The sequence below is a fragment of the Corvus moneduloides genome, chromosome 4 (assembly GCF_009650955.1).
Source record: "Corvus moneduloides isolate bCorMon1 chromosome 4, bCorMon1.pri, whole genome shotgun sequence".
NCBI classification, from domain to species: Eukaryota; Metazoa; Chordata; class Aves; order Passeriformes; family Corvidae; genus Corvus; species Corvus moneduloides.
The window spans coordinates 5,989,675-6,013,283 of NC_045479.1; the positions used below are offsets into that span (position 1 = coordinate 5,989,675).

The window sequence follows — 23,609 nt, forward strand, 5'->3', positions numbered from 1 at the left end:
CTCAAAGCCAGACAGAAAAGGACATTTCTTACTTCAGAGACTTTTCTCTGGACTGTGCTTTGAGGCAGCCTGACAAAAGCATGCTTCTGGGGAACACCATAAAACTGCTTCAGAGACACACTGCACAGAGCCCGGCAGGAAAAACCTCCCCACAGTGGTGGGAAGGGGGAAAGTGTAACTTCTGAGGAGAAAGATATATGGCAGGCTGTGAGATTGCAAACAATAGACAACCGAGAAACTGTCTTAAGTTTTAAAACATCCTGACTTCATGTAACAGCTTGTAGCTAGACTGGGAGAGCACCAGAATCCTCATTTGTGCATGGAACGTGTATCAGGCAGCTGTGCAGTGCGCTACCAAATGCTGGTTCGGAAGGAAAATTTATCTTCAGAAAGAAATCTGGATATTAATTTGAAAGCACAACACAGAGCCAGAAAGATTAACTGCCCTCAGCCTCTCCAGACCAGCCATGTGGACACACCACAGATTCAATCTGCACTGAATTACAAGTCATCACTGACAAAGCACTGAAGTAGCCAGCCAGCAAAACCAGTGGAAATATACTTTTGTGGATCTGGTCACAGTATGGAACCTCAGTTCCACAAAAAGGGCTGGGATTTCAGCATTTGCCTGCATCCCAAATAGGGATGAAAGGTCAAAATATTACACTCTTTCATAGTATGAACAATTCCAAATGCTCTTGACTTGAAAATGCGGGGCAGGAGGGAAGATATTATTGACAGAAACAAAACATTCAAAATGTTTCAGCAGAATTTTCTCTGCTTACCAGCACTGTACAAATCCATGCACCCTGGTATCACCCACCAAGGTGAGAGGAGAGCTGGCTGATGGCACTGCAAGGCCACTCTCCATAATCTTTGACAAGTCATGGAGACAAGGAGATGAACAGGAGCCAACAGTGTGCTGCTGTGGCAAAGAAAGCCAATGGGACGCTGGGTTAATCAACAACAAGGGCATCACCTGCAGAAAAGAACTCATAATCCCACTTGACTGCACCTGGAATCCTATCTTCCATTTTGGTGCCTGCTGTGCAAAAAAAAGATGTGGACAGGCTGGAGAGGGTCCAGAGAAGGGCCACAAAGATGCCCAAAGGAGTGGGAAGCCTGCTAGTGAGGGGAGGCTGAGAGAACTGGGCCTTGAGAAAAGAAGGCTTAGGGGAGATCTTATCACCACGCTCCTGTATTTAAACGGTGGCTGCAAAGGACATGGAGGCTCCCTTCTTACAAGGAGGAACATGGAAAAGAGACGGGGAAATGGGTACAAGTTACTCCTGGGGAGGTTCCAAGTGGACAGAAAAGGAAAGTTGCTCACAATGGAAACAATCAGCCACTGGAATAATCTCCCCAGGGAAGTGGTGGATTCCCCAGCACTGGACACCTTTAAGATTTGCTGCACACAGCCCTGGGCCATCTCGTTTAGACTGTGCTTTTGCCAAGGGAGGATGGATCAGATGATCCTTGATGTCCCTTCCAACCTGTTACTCTGTGATTCTGTGAAAATGAAATGTTGATCCAAAATGAGAGATTCTGGGGTGTTGACCTGAAACTTAAGCTCTTGTTCTGGATTTCAACACAAAACGACATTTAAGTCGAAATGTCAATTGGAAACAGAAATCATTATGTTTTGAAACATCACTACAGAAAAGCATGTTTTTCTTCTGAAAACTTCTATTTAGATCAAACCATGTTTTCTTCTGGGAGCCTTTTTTTTATTTTACCAGCTCTGTGTGTGTTTGTTGTGCTGCTTGAGGACTGACATTTGCTCCAAGCATATGGGTTATGCAAGCAATGGGGTTATCCACACTGAGGATTCCTTACAAAAGTCCAGGAATACACCTGCAACCCAGACTTTCTTAGGAACCTGAACTATGACAGAGCATTTAGCTACTTTAATTTAGTGTCAGATGAATAGCAAACAGAAACTCACTTTGTACACCGAGGAGGAGTGGGGTCTGCAGATACTCCTGGATGCCCTCCAAAGCAGCATCTCTTCATCAGCATACAAGATTACACATCTCTCTCCAAAGGCTGGCTTTGCAAAACCTTGGAAAGGAAAAGGCAAGTGGGCCCCTGGAAACACTAAACCACCTCTAAAAACTCGTTACTTATTTAATATTATTTCTTTGCAGAACCAGCCCTACAAACAAAAGCCTAACTACAACCTCAGTAATCCACAAAATTTCTGTACAGACATGTTTAGGCAGATGTACAGCTACCAGCAACCTCTGCCCTGCACAGAAACAACCTGCCAAAGCTTTCTGTGGAAGCAGGGGCAATGACAGAAAGCAGTATTTCCCAAACACAAGGCTGTGCACTTGGCCAAAAAGGCAACACATCCCTAACACCTTCTGCTTCAAATGTCACAGACACAAGACCTCAGATTGCCACTCATCAAGACAGTCTGGAAGATCCACCCAGCACAATGCTGAGGTATGCCAAGAGAAAGCCTTGCCAACACAGGAGTGACAGGGCCAGGCGATGAATTTGATGTGGGGATGCTGGTATTAAAAGCCAAAGGTGTCTGTACGTGGGGACAGAGGAGCTGAAGGGAAAAGTAAAATGTATTTAGGTGGAGTCACAACTGTTGACTGAGCAGACCAGCAATGTTTGCCTCAAACCAAATGGAGAACAGATTATCTTCAAGCAGCTCTGGAGCTTTTAACATCAGACCAGCACCTGCTAGCTGATGGACTTCATGGATGTCAGTCTACAACTTGGGAATGGGTGCTGCTTTGGAGCTCTTTCAATCCCAGGCTGAGTTTAGAAAGCTATGACCACCCCATGGCAGCCTCTGATGCCTGTCCCAAGATGTCAATGAGCCACAATTTCCACAGGACTGGACCCTATCCCTGCTCTAGCTCCCAGCATAGACATCCTCTTGCACACAGGTCTGCTGGATAATCCTTCCCTGGCTGTGGACAAAGGTTCTGGGCTTTGTGAAGACCTCACCCCCTCTTTAACCAGGAGGAAGAATGAGCTACTGGACCAGTTGGGAAGTAAGAGGATCATTAATACTCCTTGTTGCCTCAGGGAGGTGCAGGAGTTGGTAGAGGTAACAGGCAAAGCTTTCCATGCCTGCTCCGAGGCATCCCGTGGTGGTCAACTTCCATCTGCTCAGCAGGGGACAGACTGCATGGAGCACGAGCTTTGCCAGCTCAGATCTCACCCAGGTTTACCAAAAACAGCAACAAACTGACAGAACTTTCTCTCCAATGTATTTAGAGCACATTTCCTAGTTCAGCCTTGTCCTTCAGCTGAAGTAAGGCTTAGGTAACACAAACTAACTCTGTCAAAACTTAACTGCTTTTCCTATTGCTTCTAACTTGGTTTTATGCTTGAGTTGAAAGCATTACCTGGCCTCCATAAGCAGGGCCTGGTCCAGACTATCAAGGTTACCCCATAAAACTTTCTTTAGTTAAAGAAATGAAAAAAAAAAAAAAGAAAAAAAAAGAAAAAAATAAGTACACACACCTCCCAACACCCCAGTGAACATGGCTGTGCTGACAAAAATGCCTCCATGGTCACAGCTGTGCCCACAGAAAATGCTGTGGCTCCCCCTCTTCCATGGGCTATGTGGCACAGACACAGTCTAACACGAGCAGCCAAACTCAGACAGTAAATCATTCCTGGTGTGTGAGTCTGACCTAACTGGCACCATTTTCTGGGAAGATAAAGAAGTTTTATGTGTCTTGTAGATAAAAGTTCGGGTTGTTACCTGCAGTGGGGTTTTATACCACTGGGGTGCAACTGCTGTCGTGCAAAAATACAGACCCTTAGATCTTCTCAGCATGCTGTGGAGGAGCTTTTGAGCCTTTCAGCAGGCTCCTTGGAAAACAGCACAGATGCTGAAAGAGCCTGTGCAGCTTCAGTAAAAACTGAACAAAGCCAGTGCTGCACTTACCAAGCTTACCCAGCTGAAAACCTCCTTGCCATTCATAAAAAATTATTAGAAGTTCATTTTGAACATTGGCAAAACTCCCAAACAGCTAGTCAAGAATAGGTGGAAATGGGGAATAGTTATAAAAACAGAAAAGAAATTGGGACAGGTAATTGGTCATAATTGACAGGAGCACTCACTCCACTCTACCTGTACCCCAGGCTGTGAAATTTCCACAGGTGGAATAACAGCTGCAGCCACCCACAAGGCTGCAGATGTTGCTGAGAAACCTGGTTTGTGCACACCACACACGGGAGCAAGAGCTGGCATTTTGGTCTAAAAACAGAAGCTTCCATTGCAGCGTGAAGAATAATGGGGCTACCCCATGAGTATCTGCATCATCTCAGTGTCAGACTGTAAAGCTCCAGTCAGAGATGCAAAACTGGGCAAAATTGACAGTGATGACAGCCACAGGATACTACAAACCTTCCCAGCTGTGACACAAAAACGATAATGGCAAAATATTTACTAAACAAAACCCTGACATGCTGCCAGGACCAGTATTTACAGTAATTATTGACAAATCTGGGCCACAGAATATAATAAAGGAACCTGTAGAACTGTTTGAGCTGTAAAAACAGAGGGGGGAAAAAAAGGAACTTAATTTTCCTTTGTACAGTATCAATTTTTCATGATTAGAGACGATTTTGAAGTACTCAGGAACACCTCAGGGAGCAATGAACCCAACAGTCACAAAATTATTTTTTCTGAAAAATGTTCCATTAATGAAGACATGCTTGGGCTCATATGTCTCTCTCTACAACTCTGTGATACATAACAAAGCTCAGAAAGGTTTTCCAGCTAAGCAAAGGAGATTCTCATTTAATTTGCTTTACAGCTCCAACTGGTCCATAATAGAGGTGCTACAATGCTTCAGGACTCAGTTAAACAACGATACCAAACCAGACAAAAAGCTAAATACAGAACAACTGGAAAAGGAAGATAAATTTAGAGAGCCCACTGAAGTATTAGTATTCCTGTGACTTTTGTTAACCCTCTGCCCTTAATGATGGACAAAAACAAACCCAAAACACATGTTCCACCCAATCATTTCAGTCTCCCTCACCTCCAGCCGAGATGGGAGAGTTTACAGAAAACGTATTTTCCCTCAAATCCTTCAAACAAACCAAGACTTAAACTTCATATGCGTTCACAAATCTCTCTATATAAAGATAGAATGTTGCTCTGCTTTTCTTTCCCTATGACAAAAACTATCAAACCCTTTGAGCTTTTCCCATGAGCTACTTAAAACCACAAATTAATCTAAACCAAGAGCTCTTTAGCAATCCCTGCACACAACAGTGCCATGAGCTCTCTGGCCACAAACCCATTCCCACTCCAGGAAGACTCACTCCATTTGCGTATCCCTGCTACGCTGTGCATTAATTCATCTCGTTCTGTTTTGCTCCAGATGCCGAGATGAAGCTTTGCAAAATGGACTAGTCACTTTGAGTAATCAAGTCCAGACTACTCAAGAATGCCCAAGTATCCCAAACAGCTGAACCTTGGGAAAAAAACGAGACCTTTGACAGCATTTAGAGTTGGATACCCCAAATCAGCAGTCATGAAAACCCTGGCCTGTGTTACCTTTGCTCTGAATATGAGAGTATTAAACCCAAGGCCACCGGGTTAGCTCAAAGAGGGGCAGAGGAGGCCAGGACTCAAAGCATCTCTCTCATGTGGCAGACCACAGCATTAGCTGCAGGCATGCCTGGAAAGAGAGATCAGTCAGGGGTCTCCTGCAGGGTTATGCAGGACACGAACGGTTTGATCCTGATGGTTTTATTTAGATGGACAAGGCTGCCAGGTTGGGCCCTATTTACTGTCCCAAACTTGGAAATCCTAAAGAAAGCGAATTCTGTCCAGCCTGACAGAAACAGCAGCACTCCCTTTCCTCTGCTTGTCCCTCTCTCCAGCTCCTCTGAAGCTGAGGGGCACATCACTCACTTCTCAAACAAACACGCACAAAAGCCAGCTTGGGGAAGCCCAGCTCTGAACAAAGTGAAATAAGGAAGATGCCTTTGCAGGGAAGCACCTCCTGCTTCCCCACTGCTGGGAGCCCGATGGGAGCAGAAAGAGGCACTGTCCCTTTAGAGCTGGCCAGGGAGCAGCTCAGCATGCCTGGCCTCCGGGAGCAACCACAGCCTGAAGGAAAATGACTGTGGGCTATAGCAGGACAAGGGGAGATTTCCCGAAGCCCACTGCAGGATAAATACTCAGAGATGAGAGCACAAGGCACCCTCCAGTCCTGAGGGCTGTGCAACCAGACTTAAAAATAAAACCTACAAGAGGGAGAACTGGCTTGCCCGGGACCTTGAAAGAGCCAGCATCCGCTGAGAAGAGGGAGCGAGCAGCAAACCACCAGCCCCAGGCAGCCAGGAAACGCAGCAGCAGGAGCCAGAGCCACAGCTCAGCCACAAGAGAACAGGTCGGCTTAGGAGGGATGCAGCCGGCTGGGGAGTTAAATTTAGACAGGTAAACATTCCGAGGGGAAGAGATGGGGTTCACACAGCCCTCACGTCTGCCACTGCCAGCCCCTGGGGAGAACCCTTCAAAGAACTGCTGGGGGGCTGAGGCACCTCGGAATAGGGCTATGGGGCCAGTGGGTTGAGAGCACACAACTGCGTGGGCATTTTTACCCCAGCGTTTGCTCCGAGCATCTTCCTGCCTGGCAGCATCCCCAGCAAGCAGGAAAGCTGTTGAGAGAAGCATGGAGGACACTGCAGCCTAAGGAAAGGTGCAAGTCCGGGGTACAGAGGGTACCAGGGAACCTTGCAAAGGAAATGTGCCTGGGTAAACCCAACCAGCAACATGGGGGCCACAGCACCAGTGTAGCCATTTGGGTGTCAGAGCCCTTCTGAGCTCCCTTTCTGAGGGGAAAAAAAGAGTAAAAGAAGCAAGGAGTTAGTCTTGTAAACTCAGCCAACCTCTAGAGCTTGAGTCATCCAGACCCCATGAACTGGAGGGGACACACAGCACTCCCTTCCCTGCCCTGCCTGCAGGGGCAAGCCATCAAAGCCCAGGACCTGTTCTACAGCTCCAAGGACAAGGGAAGGATGCCCACGGACAAACCAAAGCCACCTACACTGGGCTGTGCAGTTAGAAGGCACGTGAGAGCATCCCGACTTTGGGAACTGCTGAGCCCTGCCCGAGAGGGACCATCTGCCCCACTGACCCCGCAGCTCCACCCCTCACAGAGCCGGGCGAGGCTTGCGGCAGCTTTATCAAGTCCTAAGCCAAAGCCTGGAAGGGGGAGGTGGATCACAGAGTCTGGTCTTGTCTGTAATTCTGTCCATATGGTGTCAGCCAGTTGTCTCTGCAGTGAGCCCAAGAACTTGCACTTCAGTAAAGCATCCCTTCCAAAGAGACACCCCGTCTTTATTGGAAGATTTTAAGAGCTGGAGAAGCAAACGCCGCCTTTGGTCGTTTGTTCTGAAGGTTAATCACCCTGCTGTTAAAAACACCGCCTGTTTCTAACAGAGCTTAAATGCCCAGCCACAGCCTTGAGTCCTCCTCTTGAATTAGAAAGCTCTCCAAGCACCAGCTACTTTCAGAGCTGCTGAAAACAGTCGGGTATCACACCATGCTACATCTTCATGTTCTTTCTGAAATGCTACCCAGGTCCTCATTCCTTAAATCTCCCATTAGAAAAGGATTTTTTTAGTCCAGGAGAAATTCCCCTGGGCCTTCTCCGCGCTGCCTTCAGTTTTAATAAAGTCTGTATGCCCTCTCCTAGGAAGTGAAGCTCCCTTTCTATGCAGAAGTGGAATAGAATCACAGACTGCCCTGTCTTACATAACATGCCTGGCTGTCCACATCCTGATTTTAAAAGTACTGTGTTAAAAAATGTCTCTGAAATGCTCGTGTGTTTGTGTGCGTGTGTGTGCGTCCAATTTATTTGGAAATGATGAAATGGTTTTCACTCGAACTTTGATCAGCTGCTAGGAAAAAAAGATCTTATGAATAGAAACAATTTATATTCATTTAAATGAGCAATCATGCAGTTTTCAGAAAAGAGCTGGTTTCCCTGGGCGCCTTGTAACCCAAACCCAACAACTTCAGGACAAAAGACTCAAGACGTGAAGCAGTCCAGAAACAGAGGGGCCTACTGAGCTGGAGAAATGGACAAATAGCTTAAAGGTAACTTTAAATTTCACAGTGTTTGGTCTCTTCCTAAAAGAACACGCTCCTGGAGACTTTGCTACACAAGAATGTTCTTTTTTCTTTAAAAGATAGGACCCTCAACTTTCTAGACCCAGCTCTTTCCAAATTTCTACTTTTTTTCAACTGATGTAATGAATTCTGGCAGATTGGGAGGGAAAGGGCCGAGACAGACTTCTCAGGGCTGGGAGCCTGCAGCCACAACTTCAGCTTCAGCTTTCCTAAACAGAGATCAGTCACATGTGGAAGGTCATTTTCAATGTCCATTCCCTAGAGACAAGGGAAAGGACCCAGGGGCTGCTTCCAGCTGCTGAGAGGAGAGGTGAGCAAATACTGAAGGAGCCTGGGAGGGACTCCTTTCCAAAAGGAAGGAATCTGTTGCAGACCCTCCAGGGCACAGAAACGTGAGTGAGCAACGGAGCCTGTGAGCAGAGGAAACCCACGGCTGGAATGGAGCCAGCTCACTCCCCCAGCTCTGCCTCCGAACCCGCACCGGCAGCTCATCCTCGTGCTTCTCTCCTCACAGACTCAGCTCGTTTCTCTAAAGAAGGAGATAAAAACCCAGGTACTTGGGCTAGCTTCTCTGCACACATGGCAACTCATCCCATACCTTGGATGTTTGGGGTGAAAAACATTCCATCTGAATTCTTGCAGAGACCAACCTTCACCTTCGCTAAATCCACATGTCCATGCACAGGACACTGGTTTAAGAGGGGTCTGTCTCTCTCCTGCCAGCTTTGAAAAAGCCCACTTCTTTCTCTTTTGGGAAGAACCCAGCTCGGTTCTTCATTTACAGCTGCACCTGTGTGACACAAGACAGGCACCTGCAGGTGAAACTGCCACCATCAGAAAAAGTGGTCCCTTCAGCTCACGTGTGGATGCTCAGCAGCAAATGTGGGAAGGAAGGGCCACGACAGGCTCACACCTGAGTGTTGGTGTGATGTGGGGAAGGTGGGGGAGGCATTTGAGATGTACGTGCACTGGGCAGGCTCCAAAGGGACAGATGGACAAAGATGAGTGTAAAGGAGAGAGGTACCTTGTGTGTGCCCGATGCCACACAAACATTTTTGTGTTTTGTGGACAAAAAAGCCCTCATAAAAGGCACCAAGAAAGAGCCCTCAACACTCAGGCAGATAAGGAAGCATTGATGCACACAGTCCTCATGTGCAGGAGATGTGGAGTAGAGCAGTTTACGCTGGAAATGGGCAGGTGCACACCAGGAACGGCACCCAAGTTTTCAGCTATGACGAAATTGAAGTAAGAACATAAGTGCTAGTGCACGTGTAAGAAACAGAAAACACAAAAAACCCCAACCCCAAAGGTGAACAGGTGAGTATGTGGGTGCAGGCAGCAGGGCAAGAGTGATGATAGGGCAGCCAGAAATGCATTAAGAGGTAGATGAAAGTTGGATAGGGAGACTTACAGGGACACTCATCTGATGGCAGAGGAAAACTATCAAAAACGTGGGGCAACAAAGTGTATTAGAGCACACAAAAATATGTTTGGGGAAGTTGTTTTACCCATTCCACTAAGGGAAGTATTGCACCACAATTCCCAGAAGAAAAACCAAGTTTCATAAAAGAGCGTGTCTGTTACAGACATAACTGGGATGCTCGTGCCCTGGTACTGTGAAACCAGGCATGCTTTCACTACTCGTCCGTGCTTCCATGAGCACAAGGACCCTTTCCCACGCCACATGCCATGGCTTGTGCTGGCACATGCAGCCACACCACAGGCATGGGTGAGAAGGACACTGTGGGCGCTCTCAGGAAAGCCACTGTGCTCACGCTCAGGGAAAGGATCCTCATCCGACAGTAAAATCCCTGTGCTCACAGTAAGGTCCATCTCACAGGAGTAACATCTGTTTTGCTGAACTCATGGCTGTCAAGCCTGAGGAACATCTGTTTCACCACCACACCGTCCGCCAAGCCCGGAGGAGCATCCCTCGCACCCCAGCAACATCCCTCGTTCCAGAGAGTGGCCCCTCGCACCTCGGCAGCGTCTCCCCTGACACCGCCCGTCTCTCCCACCGCAGTAACACCTCCAAGGCCCCCCGGGGCCACCCCGCAATCGGCCCCAGCCCCGCGCTCCGGTGGCCCCTCCGCTGCCCCGTGTCGCCGGCGGGCTCGCCCGGGGACTGCTGCCCGGCGGCGGCGGCGGCTCGGCCCCCGACGGCCCCTGCCCGCGATCGGGGCCGGCCGCCGCGGGGGCTCCGCGCAGCCCGGGCCGCCCGATCCCCGCAGCGCCCGCCCCGCCCCGACCGGCGGCCGCACCGGGCCGGGGGCGCCTCCCGGGGTCGGCGGCAAAGCGCGGCCGCGGCTCCCGGGCTGGGAGAACCGGCAGACCCCCGGTACCGCCCGCGTCGTCTCCCCTCCCTTCGGGGGCCGCGCAGGGAGGCGGCCGGCCCCGGGACGAGACGAGCCCGGGGGTCCGCACCGCCCGGCGCGGCCGAACACCTCCCGCCCCCCGGCCTCCTCCTCCCGCCGCGGGCCGGGGCCGCCTCCTACCTGCATCTCCCGGGCGCCGCGTCCCCGGGCGGCGGCGGCGGCGGCGGCGGCAGCGGCAGGTGAGCGGGCGCCCGCGGCGGGCACGGGACTCCGCGTCCCTCTCGGCGGCGTCGCGGCGGCCGGAGACCGCGAGGGGACGCACCTGCCCCGGGGGCCGCCGCCCCGTCGCCGCGCCGGGCCGAGCCCCCCGCCGGCTGCGAGAGGGGAGCGGGGGGACGCTGCGGGCGCTGCCCTCCCCGTCGCCGCTGGGCTGCGGGAGCGGCGGCACCGAGGACGACTCCCGGCCGAAGTTGGCGGCGGCGGCGAGTGCCGGGCCCGGGAGGTGCCGGCGGATCCCGGGGGCTCCGGCCGCCTCCGCCCCGCCTCCCCCCGCCCCGCGCCCGCCCCCCGCGCCCTGCGCCCGCCCCGCCGCGGGCACCGCTGCCGCCGCCGGGATGGGGCTCGGGGAGGGGGCCGGGCGGCCTCCCCCGCCGGGGTGGCCCGGGGATGGGGCGGGCGGGAGCCTGGCCCGGGGGTGAGCTATGGGCCCGCTGCCGTCGGGGGGGAGCCGTGCTGGCGAGTGAGGGGGCGACGGGGAAGGAACGCCGCGGTCCCGTGCGCTGGAGGCCACCGGGCTGGCTCCCTCCCTGCGGCCCCCGCAGCCCCGCCGTGCCCGGCAGCGCAGCCCCCGCAGGACACTCGGTCACTCGTGGGTCGCTCCCAGCGCATCCCTGCGGTGCTCGCTCCTCGCTGGCTGTAAGTGTCCGGCCCGCTCCTGGCCCTGAGCTGCGGAGAGCTGCGTGCCCTCCACCTCTCGCTGTGGGGCTCACGAGCACCCTGCTCATGTGGCTCCTGGCCCGGCAGACAACGTGCTGGGAGTCAGAACCCCTCCGGTACGGGCAGCAGGGTTCCTGGCTCCCGCCAGCGAAGGGCTTTTGACCCGGTGACCTACTGCTTCATCTCAGCAGGGATTTTTGGCATCTGTCTCCCAGAGAGGGTGGGCGGCTGGGTTGCAACGAAGGTGCGAATGAGGCAGAGCCTGGTTCGGGGATGCTGTTAAAATAGACTGGCAAAGTTTGGCAGAGGAGGCAGTGGATGAAGCTCTTGATGCGGCTGGCACTCAACAAGCGCATCCATCCCTTGCCTGCAACACCAGGAATCACACCGGGGGCTGTCCCCCACCCTTCTTCCCATAAAACTTCACAGATTCACAGCCAGATCCCGTTCTCACTTTTCCTGGCAGAAGCAGGGAGTAGCTGCACAGGCATTAGCAGGATCACCGCAAATTTATGCTGGTGTAAGTGAAAGCGGTGCCTAGCTCCCGGGACTGCTGGGCATCCCAGTGCACAGAGACAGGATTTACATGCCTGGTCTCCGGGCTTGGCGGCAGCTCTGCAGCAGCCTGGAGTTACACTTGTTTTGTCCAGGTCCCCATCTCTGGGCCCCACATCGTCAGGCATCCAGAGTCCCCATGCAGCAGGAGCTGCAGAGCCTCACACGCAGTGCAAAGAGCACCTTGCTGCTCCTACATGTACACAGACTCACACACACAAGGGATCCAAAAGGAATTACATCAGGGAGGCATTTGGCCCCCTGAATTCCTCGAATTTGTACTGGCTTGGGACAAAGTGCAGCTTGAGACACGCATCCTGACACAAGCATCTTGTTTCAAACAGCTCTGAGCATCCGTTTGGGTTCAGAGTGGAAATGCGTGAGCATTTTTGGAGGAGCAGGTAAGTGTTTGAATACAGGCTACACACTACAAGTAATTGAAGGCTCCAACTGTCTTAATTTATGACCAACTGCACCAGTGTTTCCCATCACTGCAGTCATTAATGAGACTTTCTTTTAATGGGAGTAGGAGATAGAGGCAGTACAGCTAGAGGTAAATAGTAACCCAGCGTTTGTGGCAGGAAATAAGGAGCCATTGTCCTCAGTGCTGTGTCACTAGAAAGATAATAGTTGGTACAGCAAATGCCAACTAATTAGAGGGCAAAGGAAGTCTTGAAATTGCAGCTGGCTGCAGGAAATTTTAGGTGCCAGCTTTTTTGCTCCGAGGTAAAGCCTGTTTACCATATGGGCTGGTGTTCCCAGCTTGTCTGTCACACTTCTAACTTGCACGTTAAGGCTGCAGAGGGGAGGGGCAGGGTGCTCCTTTGGGGAGCCAGCAAACAGCGGGGACCCTTCCTGAGGACCTGGAGGTGTGAAGGGGAGTGTCACAGAACTGAGGCTTGGTAACAAATTGCTTGGTCTGTAGAGTAACGTGCTTTTCCACTTTTGGTCCTACAAGGGACAGCTGGCCACAACAGGTCAGCAGGCCAGAGATCCTCTTCTGTCCTCACAGGAATCCTCTTGGGGCTGGCACTGCTTCACACCCCAGGATGGTGCCTTACATCAGGGTTAGAGGGAGCAGACGGGGAAGGCAGAGGCACCAGCAGAGACAGATGGGCAGCACTGGATATACCTGTTCCTTAACACCTTCAGCTATGTGGATTATTCAAAAAAGAGGCCAGATTATTGAAACACCATGCCGGCCTCAGCGTAGCCCATGAGGAAGATGGGAATTCCTGCAGCTTTAGTCCATCCTTGATGTCTCCACTCCTGCTTTGGTGGGACAAGAAGGGCCATTGGGAGGTACATACGTGTGTGTCAGGGGACGCTGGGTGCCAGGAAGGGCAGGAGGAACAGCTGGGGGTGTGCATCTCCAAAACTGGGTGGGAGTGATTCCACTAGGAGGGCCTGAGAAGAGGTGAAGTGTCCTCAGCCAGCAGGTATGAGGTGCATGGCTCATCTCAGAGGTCTGTGTCTCTCAAGGGGGATGCCTTGGCAGTGTTGCCACTGCTGAGGACAAAAAACCCCAGAATGAGCTGGTCATGGTGTTGGTAGAGGTGGGTGATGACAAGAGACCACCACTTGCTTTGCCTTACTGTGTCCTCTCTGCTGAAATGTGTCTGTTTTCTTCCTGGGAGGAAAAAAGTTGGTTGCCTTCTTTTCTGCTAGTCTCCCCCACAAGATCACTTTATCCTCCACCAAAACATGACCCTGTGAATGTCATTCCATGGTTTTTGTCCACTGAAGCTATTCCTCCATCTACAGAGCAGAGCAGACAAGAGAAGGGCACTTGTAGCCAGTCAGGGGTGATCCTTATTAGGTGTTGGGAAGGGGGGCACAGCTGCCAGTAAGGAGGGGCTCCTGTCTCATCCCAGCTGCCAAAGGTGTTGTCCACATGTTCTTTACGTGTCCCAATATGATTAAGCCTCACTGACTTAATGATGGGCAGTGTCCACAACTGGGTCTGGGCAGGATGTGGACTCCAGTCCATGACCAGAGTCTGGGGTGTGACTAATATTGGTGGGAGACACTGTACAGCACACCCAGGGAAGATGTTCCATCTGCTCAGTTGCAAAAAGCAGCTTTACCCATGCAGCTCCCTGGACAGAACAAGCTGGTTTATTTTTCTTCATCTCACTGGAACAAACCTGTGGTTCCAATTGTCCTCATGCTCCTCCTCTTCTACTACAGCAGTGCATCTTGTGTCTCTCCCCTCACTGGTCTCTGCTACTAGTGAGCAGGAAGAGGCTGGGGAAGTGCTCAAACTATATGAGATATGGAAATACTAAGCTCACTCGGTAGAGGAGAAGAGCAATTTTAAATGTATTAAGGAATATAAATCCCTCTCAGGGCAGGACCCTGCAGAATGTAGTTAGAAGCAGGAGATCTTATCAGTAGAAACTCAGCCACGTGGCTCTGACTTCTCTCAACGTAGGTGTAGCACAGTCTAGTAGTTCTGTGGTGCTCATAAGCTCTGATCTCTTGGGAGGTTTCTTCCATCCCTGTTGCACCTGCACAATAATCTTCTCCCTGGTCAGCCAATCCTGTGTGCTCTCTGCATCCAGGGGGAGCTGAGGCAGAGGTGATGCCTGTCCTGGGACAGCTTTCAAGGAGGAGGAATACTCACTGTTCTTCTTTCACTGACATGGACCTCTTTTTGTGCTTTACCACTTGCCTCACACTCCTGCGGTGGGATTACTACCAGTAGTAGAAGCAAATGAAAGGAAGTGAATTTGTGAGGAACTGGACGTGTTTCCAGCAGTGAGATTGTTACAAGTCAAGGTGGAATTCACAGAATAAAAATCTGGAAATGGAAAAAAAGAATAATCTTGAGCTCCTGCCAAAGGAGAGCTCGTTCCAGACAAGCTGCCTGATCTGACCTGCCTTGCAGGTGTGAAAACCTTCATTGACCCACCCCCACATTCTCTACCTGCCCCTGCAAACACCAAAGGAAAGCACCGCCTTACTCGCAGCCGCTGCCCTCGTGGGAAGCAGCCAGTTTCCTCGAGGCATAAAGCTCATGACCTGAGAATCTGTGGCACTCCACAAAAGGAAATATAGGCTAAACTTCTGAAACATTTTCTAATGTTGACGTCTTTCAAATGATGGAATTGTCTCCCCAGGGACATGCGGATGCTCCACTCCTTGAGTCAGAGAGGCAGGATGGGACAACGCAGAGGGAGACATATTGTTGGGAACCTCACTGCCCCTGTACCAGGGAGAGACAGCGAGGGGGGAGAGGAAATAAATTAGATGACTTGAATTTTCCAGCTCTAATTGCTGTGATTTTGCAGTAGTTTTCCCAGCCCCAAGTATAACATTAACCATCAAAGCACGATTTCACTCACGGTCAATTAAACCAGGATTCATCTGGCTTGACATCACCAAGAAAAATCCATCCTGGACTTGGGGACACCCCGCTGAGAAAAGACAGGAGCCGGACAGGGGCTGGTCACTGGTCATCCTGGGGGATAGGCAGAAGGTGCTGCCTTTAGAGGTAGGCATTCTCTTCACTTCTGCCAGCACAGGACACAAGGGGAATGCAGGAACTGTATGACGTGCAAACACCTTTCCTCACCTCAGTGATGCATGCACCGGTAGGGTCCCTGGGACTGCTCTGCCCATCTGGACGGTCCTGCTGGCTGGGAGGCTGCTCCAGAGGTCAGATGGAGACAGCCTGCAGTGCTGGCTGACTTGTGCAGCCCTGCCAGAGCCGGGCTACCTCTTCACGTTCTGTGGCTACACGTAACCCTCTGTCCCGTTTGTTCCTGCCCTCCTGGTCCTCCAGCACACAGATCTGGGAAGCCCATCAAGGCCCACAAGAGATTCAGCGTCTGGAGCTGCGTTCCTGAATGCCGAGGTCCACAGGGTGGAGGGCAGGCCAGGGAATGGCTCTGCCACGGCTGCAGCTCTCCTCTGTGCCACTCCGTGCTCTTCCTCCACAGGCCTGGTGCAAAGGGGTGAGCCAATCCATCTACTGGGTTTAGAAAACCAGGAGATGAAATAACCAGAAGGCCTCATGAAGACACCGGGCTTTAAAGGACGCAGCAGTGACCAGGCTGACCCGGCGGCTGTGGCGCCCTGGCTTGCTGGGCTCCACGTAAGTTGGTAGCGAGGCTGGGGAGAGCATGGAGAATTCAGGCCTCCTCAATTAGCCCTTTAATCATTAGACAGGCACTCCCAACAGCGGGTTCTGTGGCTGGGTGAGTTAAAGTGTAACTTCCCCCCTCGGCGGCCCCGCCAGGAGCCCTGGCTCCAGGGACCAGGGCAGCACCAGCCTCCCTCCCAGTGCCACCAGCCCTCACTGCTGGCTGCCTGCTGTGGGAGAGCTGCTCTGCTCACCATCCCCGTGGTGCCGTGGGGATGGACGAGGACCCTGTTAGGTTCTGTTCCATGGAGCTCCCCCGTCCCTGCCTCCAGTGGACAGATAAGCATCACCTGCCCCACAGCACTGCCGGGCGAGGGGGACAGGAGATGCCCCTGGGGCCAGCCCAGGGTCCCAAGCCCTGTGCCTTGCCACGTACTGACCACAGCTGCGTGGTTTGGGGAGGCGCAGGGCCACAGCCATAGCCAGACAGTGAGGTAATCTGCCCCTCCACTCCCCTCCTCTCCGACCAAGTCCCTTGGTCTCTTCCACTTGGCTTAGACCCCGAGGTGAAGAGTTGTACATCCTTTCCAAAATTTTTATCGGCATGAATTATGACAACTCTGGATATTCTTATTGTCCGTTCCAATGGCCGGCCCCGTTCTGAAGTCTCAGCTCCTGGCCTCCCCTGCTTCCTGCGGTGACGAGCTCCGCAGTGCAGCTGAACCCGGGCTGCGCTGGCACCGAGCGATGGCTTCGGCAGCCGGGCCGCAGCCCGTGCGTGTGCAGAGAGGCGACACTGCGCTGCTGCCCGCTGCCACCCCGGGGCACAGCCAGTGCGGGGCTGGCACCCCTCAGTGCCTGACCCACTGGGAATGACCAAACCCAAACCCCTCTGCCCCAGCCAGAACGAGATGGTTGCCCTGCCAGCCCTCTCCCTCCAGATGAGTGGAGTGATGCTGAAGTCCCACAGATCTGGCAAGGAGATGTCTCCCAACAGCTGAGCATCCACAGGTGGTTTTGGGGAAAGTGCACACAAGGCTCTGGCTGGGATCTGCCAGGGACAGATGAGCCCCAGCATCCCCTTCTCCAGTGGCCTGCAGCTGCTCAGGGGTGTGGGGGTGGGTGGGGATGTGTCCCTCCGTGCTGTGCTGCTTCTCACTGCAGCAGAGCCCCTTCCCAGGGAGGATTTACCTCATTCCATCATTCCATTATTCCATTACCTCGTTCCACATTATATGTGTCCTAATTTATTCATGTAATCTCCTTCCTTCCTTCTTTCCTTCTTTCCTTCTTTCCTTCTTTCCTTCTTTCCTTCTTTCCTTCCTTCCTTCCTTCCTTCCAAATTCCTTCCGAATTCCTTCCCTTCCTTCCTTCCTTCCTTCCTTCCTTCCTTCCTTCCTTCCTTCCTTCCTTCCTTCCTTCCTTCCGAATTCCTTCCGAATTCCTTCCGAATTCCTTCCCTTCCTTCCGAATTCCTTCCCTTCCCTTCCCTTCCCTTCCCTTCCCTTCCCTTCCCTTCCCTTCCCTTCCCTTCCCTTCCCTTCCCTTCCCTTCCCTTCCCTTCCCTTCCCTTCCCTTCCCTCCCTTCTTCCCCGGTTTTCTCCCTTTGTAATTTCTTCCATCACTTGCTCAAACATTCCTCCCTAATTTCTTCCTTTGAAAGGTAGACAGGCCTCTGGCTGGATCTAGCACTGATGAGGTGAAAGGGGATTATTCTCCTGATAATCACTGGGATTTATACCACACGGCAACTTCAGCTGAAGGAGGAAACAAACACAATTCAGACATTACCTCCAGCTTTCCATGGAGCATGGAGATGCTTGGGGTCATGCCAGGGGAGAGAGGCAGAGAGGATGGGCTAAGAGGGTCCAGCTTCCTCTCCCCTGCTGGGCCCCACAGGCACTGCTGCAGGTGGGCATGGAGGGCAGAACCCCATAAACCCCAAACCTGCGGTGAGAGCCACTCCCTGGGCTTGCTTGGTGCCTCTTTGCGTCACTGCAGGCTTGGGCACTCCCGGCTGCGGGGCCAGCCTGACGCCCTGATGGCCCTGGGGACACCCAGGTGATGCAGCTGGCTGCTTGGGAGGGTGGCACATTCTCTGTGGCCTGGCAGGTGGAAGGGAAGGAAATGAAATGTGCTGAGACACCAAGCCAGGAGGGTGCAACCAGTGCCGCCCTGCCACCGGTGGCACCAGTGCCACCCTGCCACCAGGGAGCTGAGGCTGTGGGCAGAGGCTGGATGGGGTTGGGAACATCACTGTGCAGAACAGGACAGTGGGACAGAGGTGTTAGGACTGCAGGGCTGCAGAGGGAGGATCGGGGCGGCAGGCAGGGAGATGATGTATATGATATAATGTACGTCTGCCGGGCATGTGATTGCTGGTGCTGCCTGGGAGGGATGTCACACAGCCTGGGGACAGGCACTATTTACAGCCAGTGAAGCCACAGCACATTTCCTGTTTTTATTTCTGGGTCCCACAAATCCCAGGGACAAACTGGAGAGTGTCAGAGAGGCTCTGCAGCTCCTGGCTGTGCTGCTCTCACGTCCTTCTGCAAACCAACCTGGTGACAATAAAGCCTTTGTATGAAAACCACCGTGTTTTGTAGGCTCCAAAGTGCCCTTTGATGACAAATGCCTTTGCTTAATAGTCTCACCTTCACAGTAAGAGCTGAAGGGAACACAAATACAATCCCTGGACACTGTAACTTCTAAGCAAATATATACATATATATAGCATGGGTAATATATGGGCTTTCATAAACACCAGCACTGAAATGCACCAAGTAGGCAGAGATGGAAACCATAACAACCAAAGCACCAGGACAGTCACGAGATACAGAGAAGGAAGAAACCACATGGCAATAGATGGTTTTCTTCTAAGGCACTCAGATGTTGTGCTGAATATGGCCTTGGGGCTCAGCCACCAGACAAAGGGCTGTGCATGGGTCCCATGGCACAAGCAGCCCTTGGCACAATTCAAGGGCTTGTTCATGGAAAAAGTGTGTGTGTGTGTGTGGATGTATTTACCCTTGCAAGAAACTAAAGAGGTAGAAACCAATGAGTTCTAGCTCAGAATCCTGTCATGTCCTCTTGCAAAGGTAAAATTAAAGACATCGGCGTTGCCCCATGTAATTTAAGTGCAATTGTGTATGCGTTCTGTGTTTTCTGTGGTTGACATCCTTAAGTGATGACTCTGAATTTTCAGCTTGAGACACGGATTTTCCGGGGTGTGCAGAGCACCTACCTGCTAACACCACTTGTGGCATCTGAAATTACACTGAATCACTAAATGCTTCATCACATCCTGGAACTGGAATTACACACACCTGCAAAAAACCAAAGAAAAACTCCCCAAAAAACCCGAAGCAAAAAAACCCCCAAACCCAAAAAAGCCCACAAAAATGGAAGACACCATGATTCATGCCCCAAAACATATTTGCTTATGCGCTTAACATCTTGTTTTTCACTCTGGGAGGAGTTTTTTTGTGGATTTGATTCTTGTTTCTGAGCTTTTACTGTTCACTGAAGATACATTTTTCTTTATTTCCCTCCAGCAATGAGAGCTGGAGATTTTTTGGTGGTTTTTTTTTTGGTAAATGCAGATGAGGACCCCCTTTCCATCACAGAGCTTCAGGGACTGCATTTGGAAGAACCAAATGTCATGGAAGATTGTAAGCTTGTGTTTTGACACCCTTCAAGATATGCCTTGTATATAATCCCTTTTATAGCAGCATGCATAACGTCAGGAACAGAGATCTGTGGAGAGCAAACAAGCTTTGTGAGGTTCAGCGGGCCCAGATCTGCCTCTTGTGGACCTTAATGAGGATATAAAATTGGGTTTTAGGGGTGACCACATCATTCATTGTCTGTGAGCCTTCCCAAGCACACAGCACCTAAACCCCCAGGTATTCCTGCTCCATTTAGAGGCCTGAACTGCAGCTGGTCCATGCTGGCAGAGCAGGGGGAGCTGGCCTTTGACACATCTTGGGCTGATTTGCTCTGTGTACTTTCTTCTATTTCCTCAGCTCTTCCTCGTTGGCAGGTGTTAGTAGCTAATGGAGTTAGTGCTGCAGTGAGGGTGTGCTTCAGGACACCCGGACAGCCCGGACCAGGTCAGGCTTGGCTCCAAGCTGGCCATGAAGTGGTGGCTGTCACTGACTCTTCACACATCCACAGGGGTTCCCAAATGATCCTGCCACCCTCTCTGCACAGCGCCAGGCTGCAACTCACCCCACAGCAGCACAACCCCAGGCCTCCGTCGTGCCTGAGCTTGCCGAGATACCATCTGGAGATTGCACACCTAGGGATGAGCACAAGCGACAGTGCTGTGCTGAACAAGGGCTCTCAGCAGAAAACAAACCCAGGGAAGGCTGGCGTCATCCTCTCAAGCCCTGTCACTACTGAGCCAGAAGCAGATGCAGAGGAAAGCTCTGGCTCAGCGTTAGGCTGGGTCACTTTGCTGCACGGACCCAGGACTGGTTTCCCAGTGAAGTCACGCTCCAGTCTGTCACTCACCCAAAGGAAGCCTCTGGGTCATCTGTGGTGATATTTGTCTGCAGCTCTAAGGTGGCTTTGATCTGCTCTCCTGACAGATGAGCATAAACAATTGTGTTACTGCTCCTGTTGTCAGGAGTCATCACTTCGTTAACAAATGGGGAAATTGGAGCCTTCACCGTAAGGGTGAGGAGCAGCCTTTCACTGGCACCTTCACGTCCTTGTGCCTGGCTTGGGCAATGGGGGGAGACTGCCAGGGCCAGCAGCTGCTGCCTGTCCCTGGCACACAAAGCTCATGGGCTGGGTGAGCAGCCAAACCCTCCTCAAGTCCATGAGGAGCCATGGGTTACAAACATCAATCCCTCCCTGCCACACCAGGGATGGCTGTGGACATGGATTCCTGATGGAAGATGTGGACTTGCATTAGGTTTTGCTGACAAATCCCAGATTTGTCATTTCCTCTGGGTTCCTCCAGGGTCTAGTGAGGGATCTGTTTTGGATGCAAGGTGTCATGTTGCTGCCAAACTAACAGGAGAGGACCCTTCAGAGGGCACTGGTGGGAAGCACAATCTGTGGTGTGCAATATCACTGTAGGGATGGAGGGTTTTGAATGCACAAGGGAAAAAGTTTCTTTTATTGTCTTTCTTTTATCTGTCCTCAAGACAGAAGCACTCAAGACAGTGCTTCACATTTCTCATATCACTGGGGCAGGAAGAAGAGGCATCTTACAGTATTGTACTAGAAATGGTCACAAAGGAGTTTGCAGGAGACAGCAACTTAGTTCCCACCATCTCCTGAAGGAGCAGCGTGTGCTTTGGGGTGGCAGTTCTTGTTTGCCACACCTGCCAGATATCTGAAGGCTGCCCAAAGTAACCAGGAAGCCCCTCATGTGCAGCCGCTTTGCATTCAAAAACAAAGATAACAGAAGTGGGTGCACAGAGGGCTGGCAGCTCTGAAAAACTGGGTGCTAGTGCCTGAAAGCATTTTGTGACTTTGTCATCTGAGGAGACAAGGAGGGCCACAGAGTTACTGCTGCTGAACAGACTGCTGCAAGTGAGCCGAGCCCTGGCGACTGGCAGGAAGCTCCTAGCCCCACACAAATCTAAGTCAAGGATGGCAGCTGACACCGACCTGACCCTGCCAGCTACCATTGTCCTCTCCAGCCTTGCTGAGCAGCAGAAAGGTCTTGTCACGGTCATACATCATCCTCACTGGAGATTCTTGGTTTTCCATACAAAACCCTCCTCTTAAGCAGACAGCTGAGATACCAGCATGAATTCCCACTCATCCTGGTTCACCTTACATCTCTGGAGCCCCAAGAGTCTGTAGAGACACGAGTATTCACTGGCTGTGCCCAGTGCAGTAAAGAGGCATCTTGGGAGCAGAGCCAAGCTCCCCATGAACCTGTTAAGAGCTTGGTTACTACTTCAGCTGCATCCTGCTAAAAATGCTTAAACAAAAAATGAAAAGGGAAAAGAAGACATCCTGTACAAGCATCATTCTGGTGGATTTATCCATATGAGAGTAGCTCCCCGAATAAACTCCTTCGTAGAGTCAAAATTGTAGAGAAGGTGTCACTCAGGTGTCAGATCGGCGGAGAGCAGCACTGCACACACTCACTCGTGGTGCTGTGCCACAGCTGAACCTCGCTGCCTTTGGTGGGTGCCATGAGCCTGTGGAACTTCCCTGGCTGTTCCTGCTGCTGAGCACCAGCTCTCTCTGAAAACCACCTTCACAGTCACCACTTGGATTGGGAAAACATACCTGAATCCAAAATATGCTACCTTATAATGAAGGATATCAGCAAAAGTGGCAACAGTTCAAAGAATCCCTAGAAGGTGCTTTCTCAAACTTCAGTGACTACCACCACCACCATACTCACAGTACCTATTAATGCTAAATTAATTAAATCATAGATGAATGGCACAAACTACTGATTGAAGTTATGTGGGGACTGAAAAAATGAGACGCTGAAGTCAAACTTAACTTCCTTCTGCACTTTGCACTCAGTCTTTACATCCCCCGTGCATGTATTGCACATCCTCCAGTCACTGAGTGTCTGACACTGCATTGTGGAGCTCTTTGCAACTGCAGCCTACAAGTGTCTGCAAACACGTGCCCCTTCTGTGATGTGTCAGTCAGTTCAGCTGTCAGGTAGTCTCAGATATTTCATATGGGACTTTGTGAAAGGCTTGTGTTGCTGCCAGGAATGACCAGGCTGGGAAAGTCAATGTGCTTTGTAGACAATAAGGAAGAACAGAGGAAGAACATTGCTACCTCCATTTTAATGTCAAACTCCAAGTATCTCCAAGCCTTTGAATTCCTGACAAGCCTCAGGCAGTCTACGGTGTCTGATCACAGTTAATGTTCAGCTCTGTGGCTGAAGAAACAGAACTCCTCTTTGCTAGGTGAAGAGTCAGATTATCAAACCCACCAGACATAACTGGGGGCAATTACAGGTCAGAGATGTGGGCGTGGGGAAGTGCTGGAATGCCCAGGGAGCAACAGCACAAACAGGAACAGCCCTCCTGATGTCTAAGCTACCACTAGCATGAAGGACAATTTAAAGAACCAAAGTAATGAGAGGCTTGTGACACGTAACTGGTGGTCTTGGATGGCAGCAGTGGTAGGGTTTGTGCAATTACCAATTTGAAGAAATCAATTCATCTTGCACATTTAATGAAGGAAGAATCTGGCAAAAAACCAGTTACATAAATACCTCACTGAAAATTGCATCATGGACATATTAGGCATGAAGTCATGTAGATTTTCTAATTTGCAGACCTTTGCCATTGCAAACGGGGTATTCCTGAAGCACGGTTTCCAGTGGGCAGCTCTGGATATACAAATATGCTCACACAGTTGGGCACAGACACATTTATGCATACGTGCACTCCAGTACGTTGGGCTACAAGATGATACACTGCTTAGAGCTAAAACCAGCTTCTGTGCATTATATAAGAAAGGTTAAGAGCGTTCATATACATTCCAAGACTTGTGGTTCCCCAAAATGGTGTGCCCTTACAGAAAATGAAGGGTTTACTCAAGCCCAACAAAAGTCCTTCTAGGATGGGTTTTGAGCTACAGCAGCCAC

General features: G+C 51.3%; 1 protein-coding gene across 1 annotated transcript in view; it reads right to left on the bottom strand.

The window, feature by feature from the left end:
- Positions 1 to 10,644, bottom strand: part of WNT5B (Wnt family member 5B) — a 71,682-nt gene extending 61,038 nt beyond the window's left edge. The window contains exon 1 of the mRNA XM_032105926.1: positions 10,624 to 10,644. Coding sequence (XP_031961817.1) covers positions 10,624 to 10,629 — 6 coding nt within the window. The 5' untranslated portion in view covers positions 10,630 to 10,644. The remainder of the gene's footprint in view (positions 1 to 10,623) is intronic.
- Between the last annotated feature and the right edge of the window lie 12,965 nt (positions 10,645 to 23,609).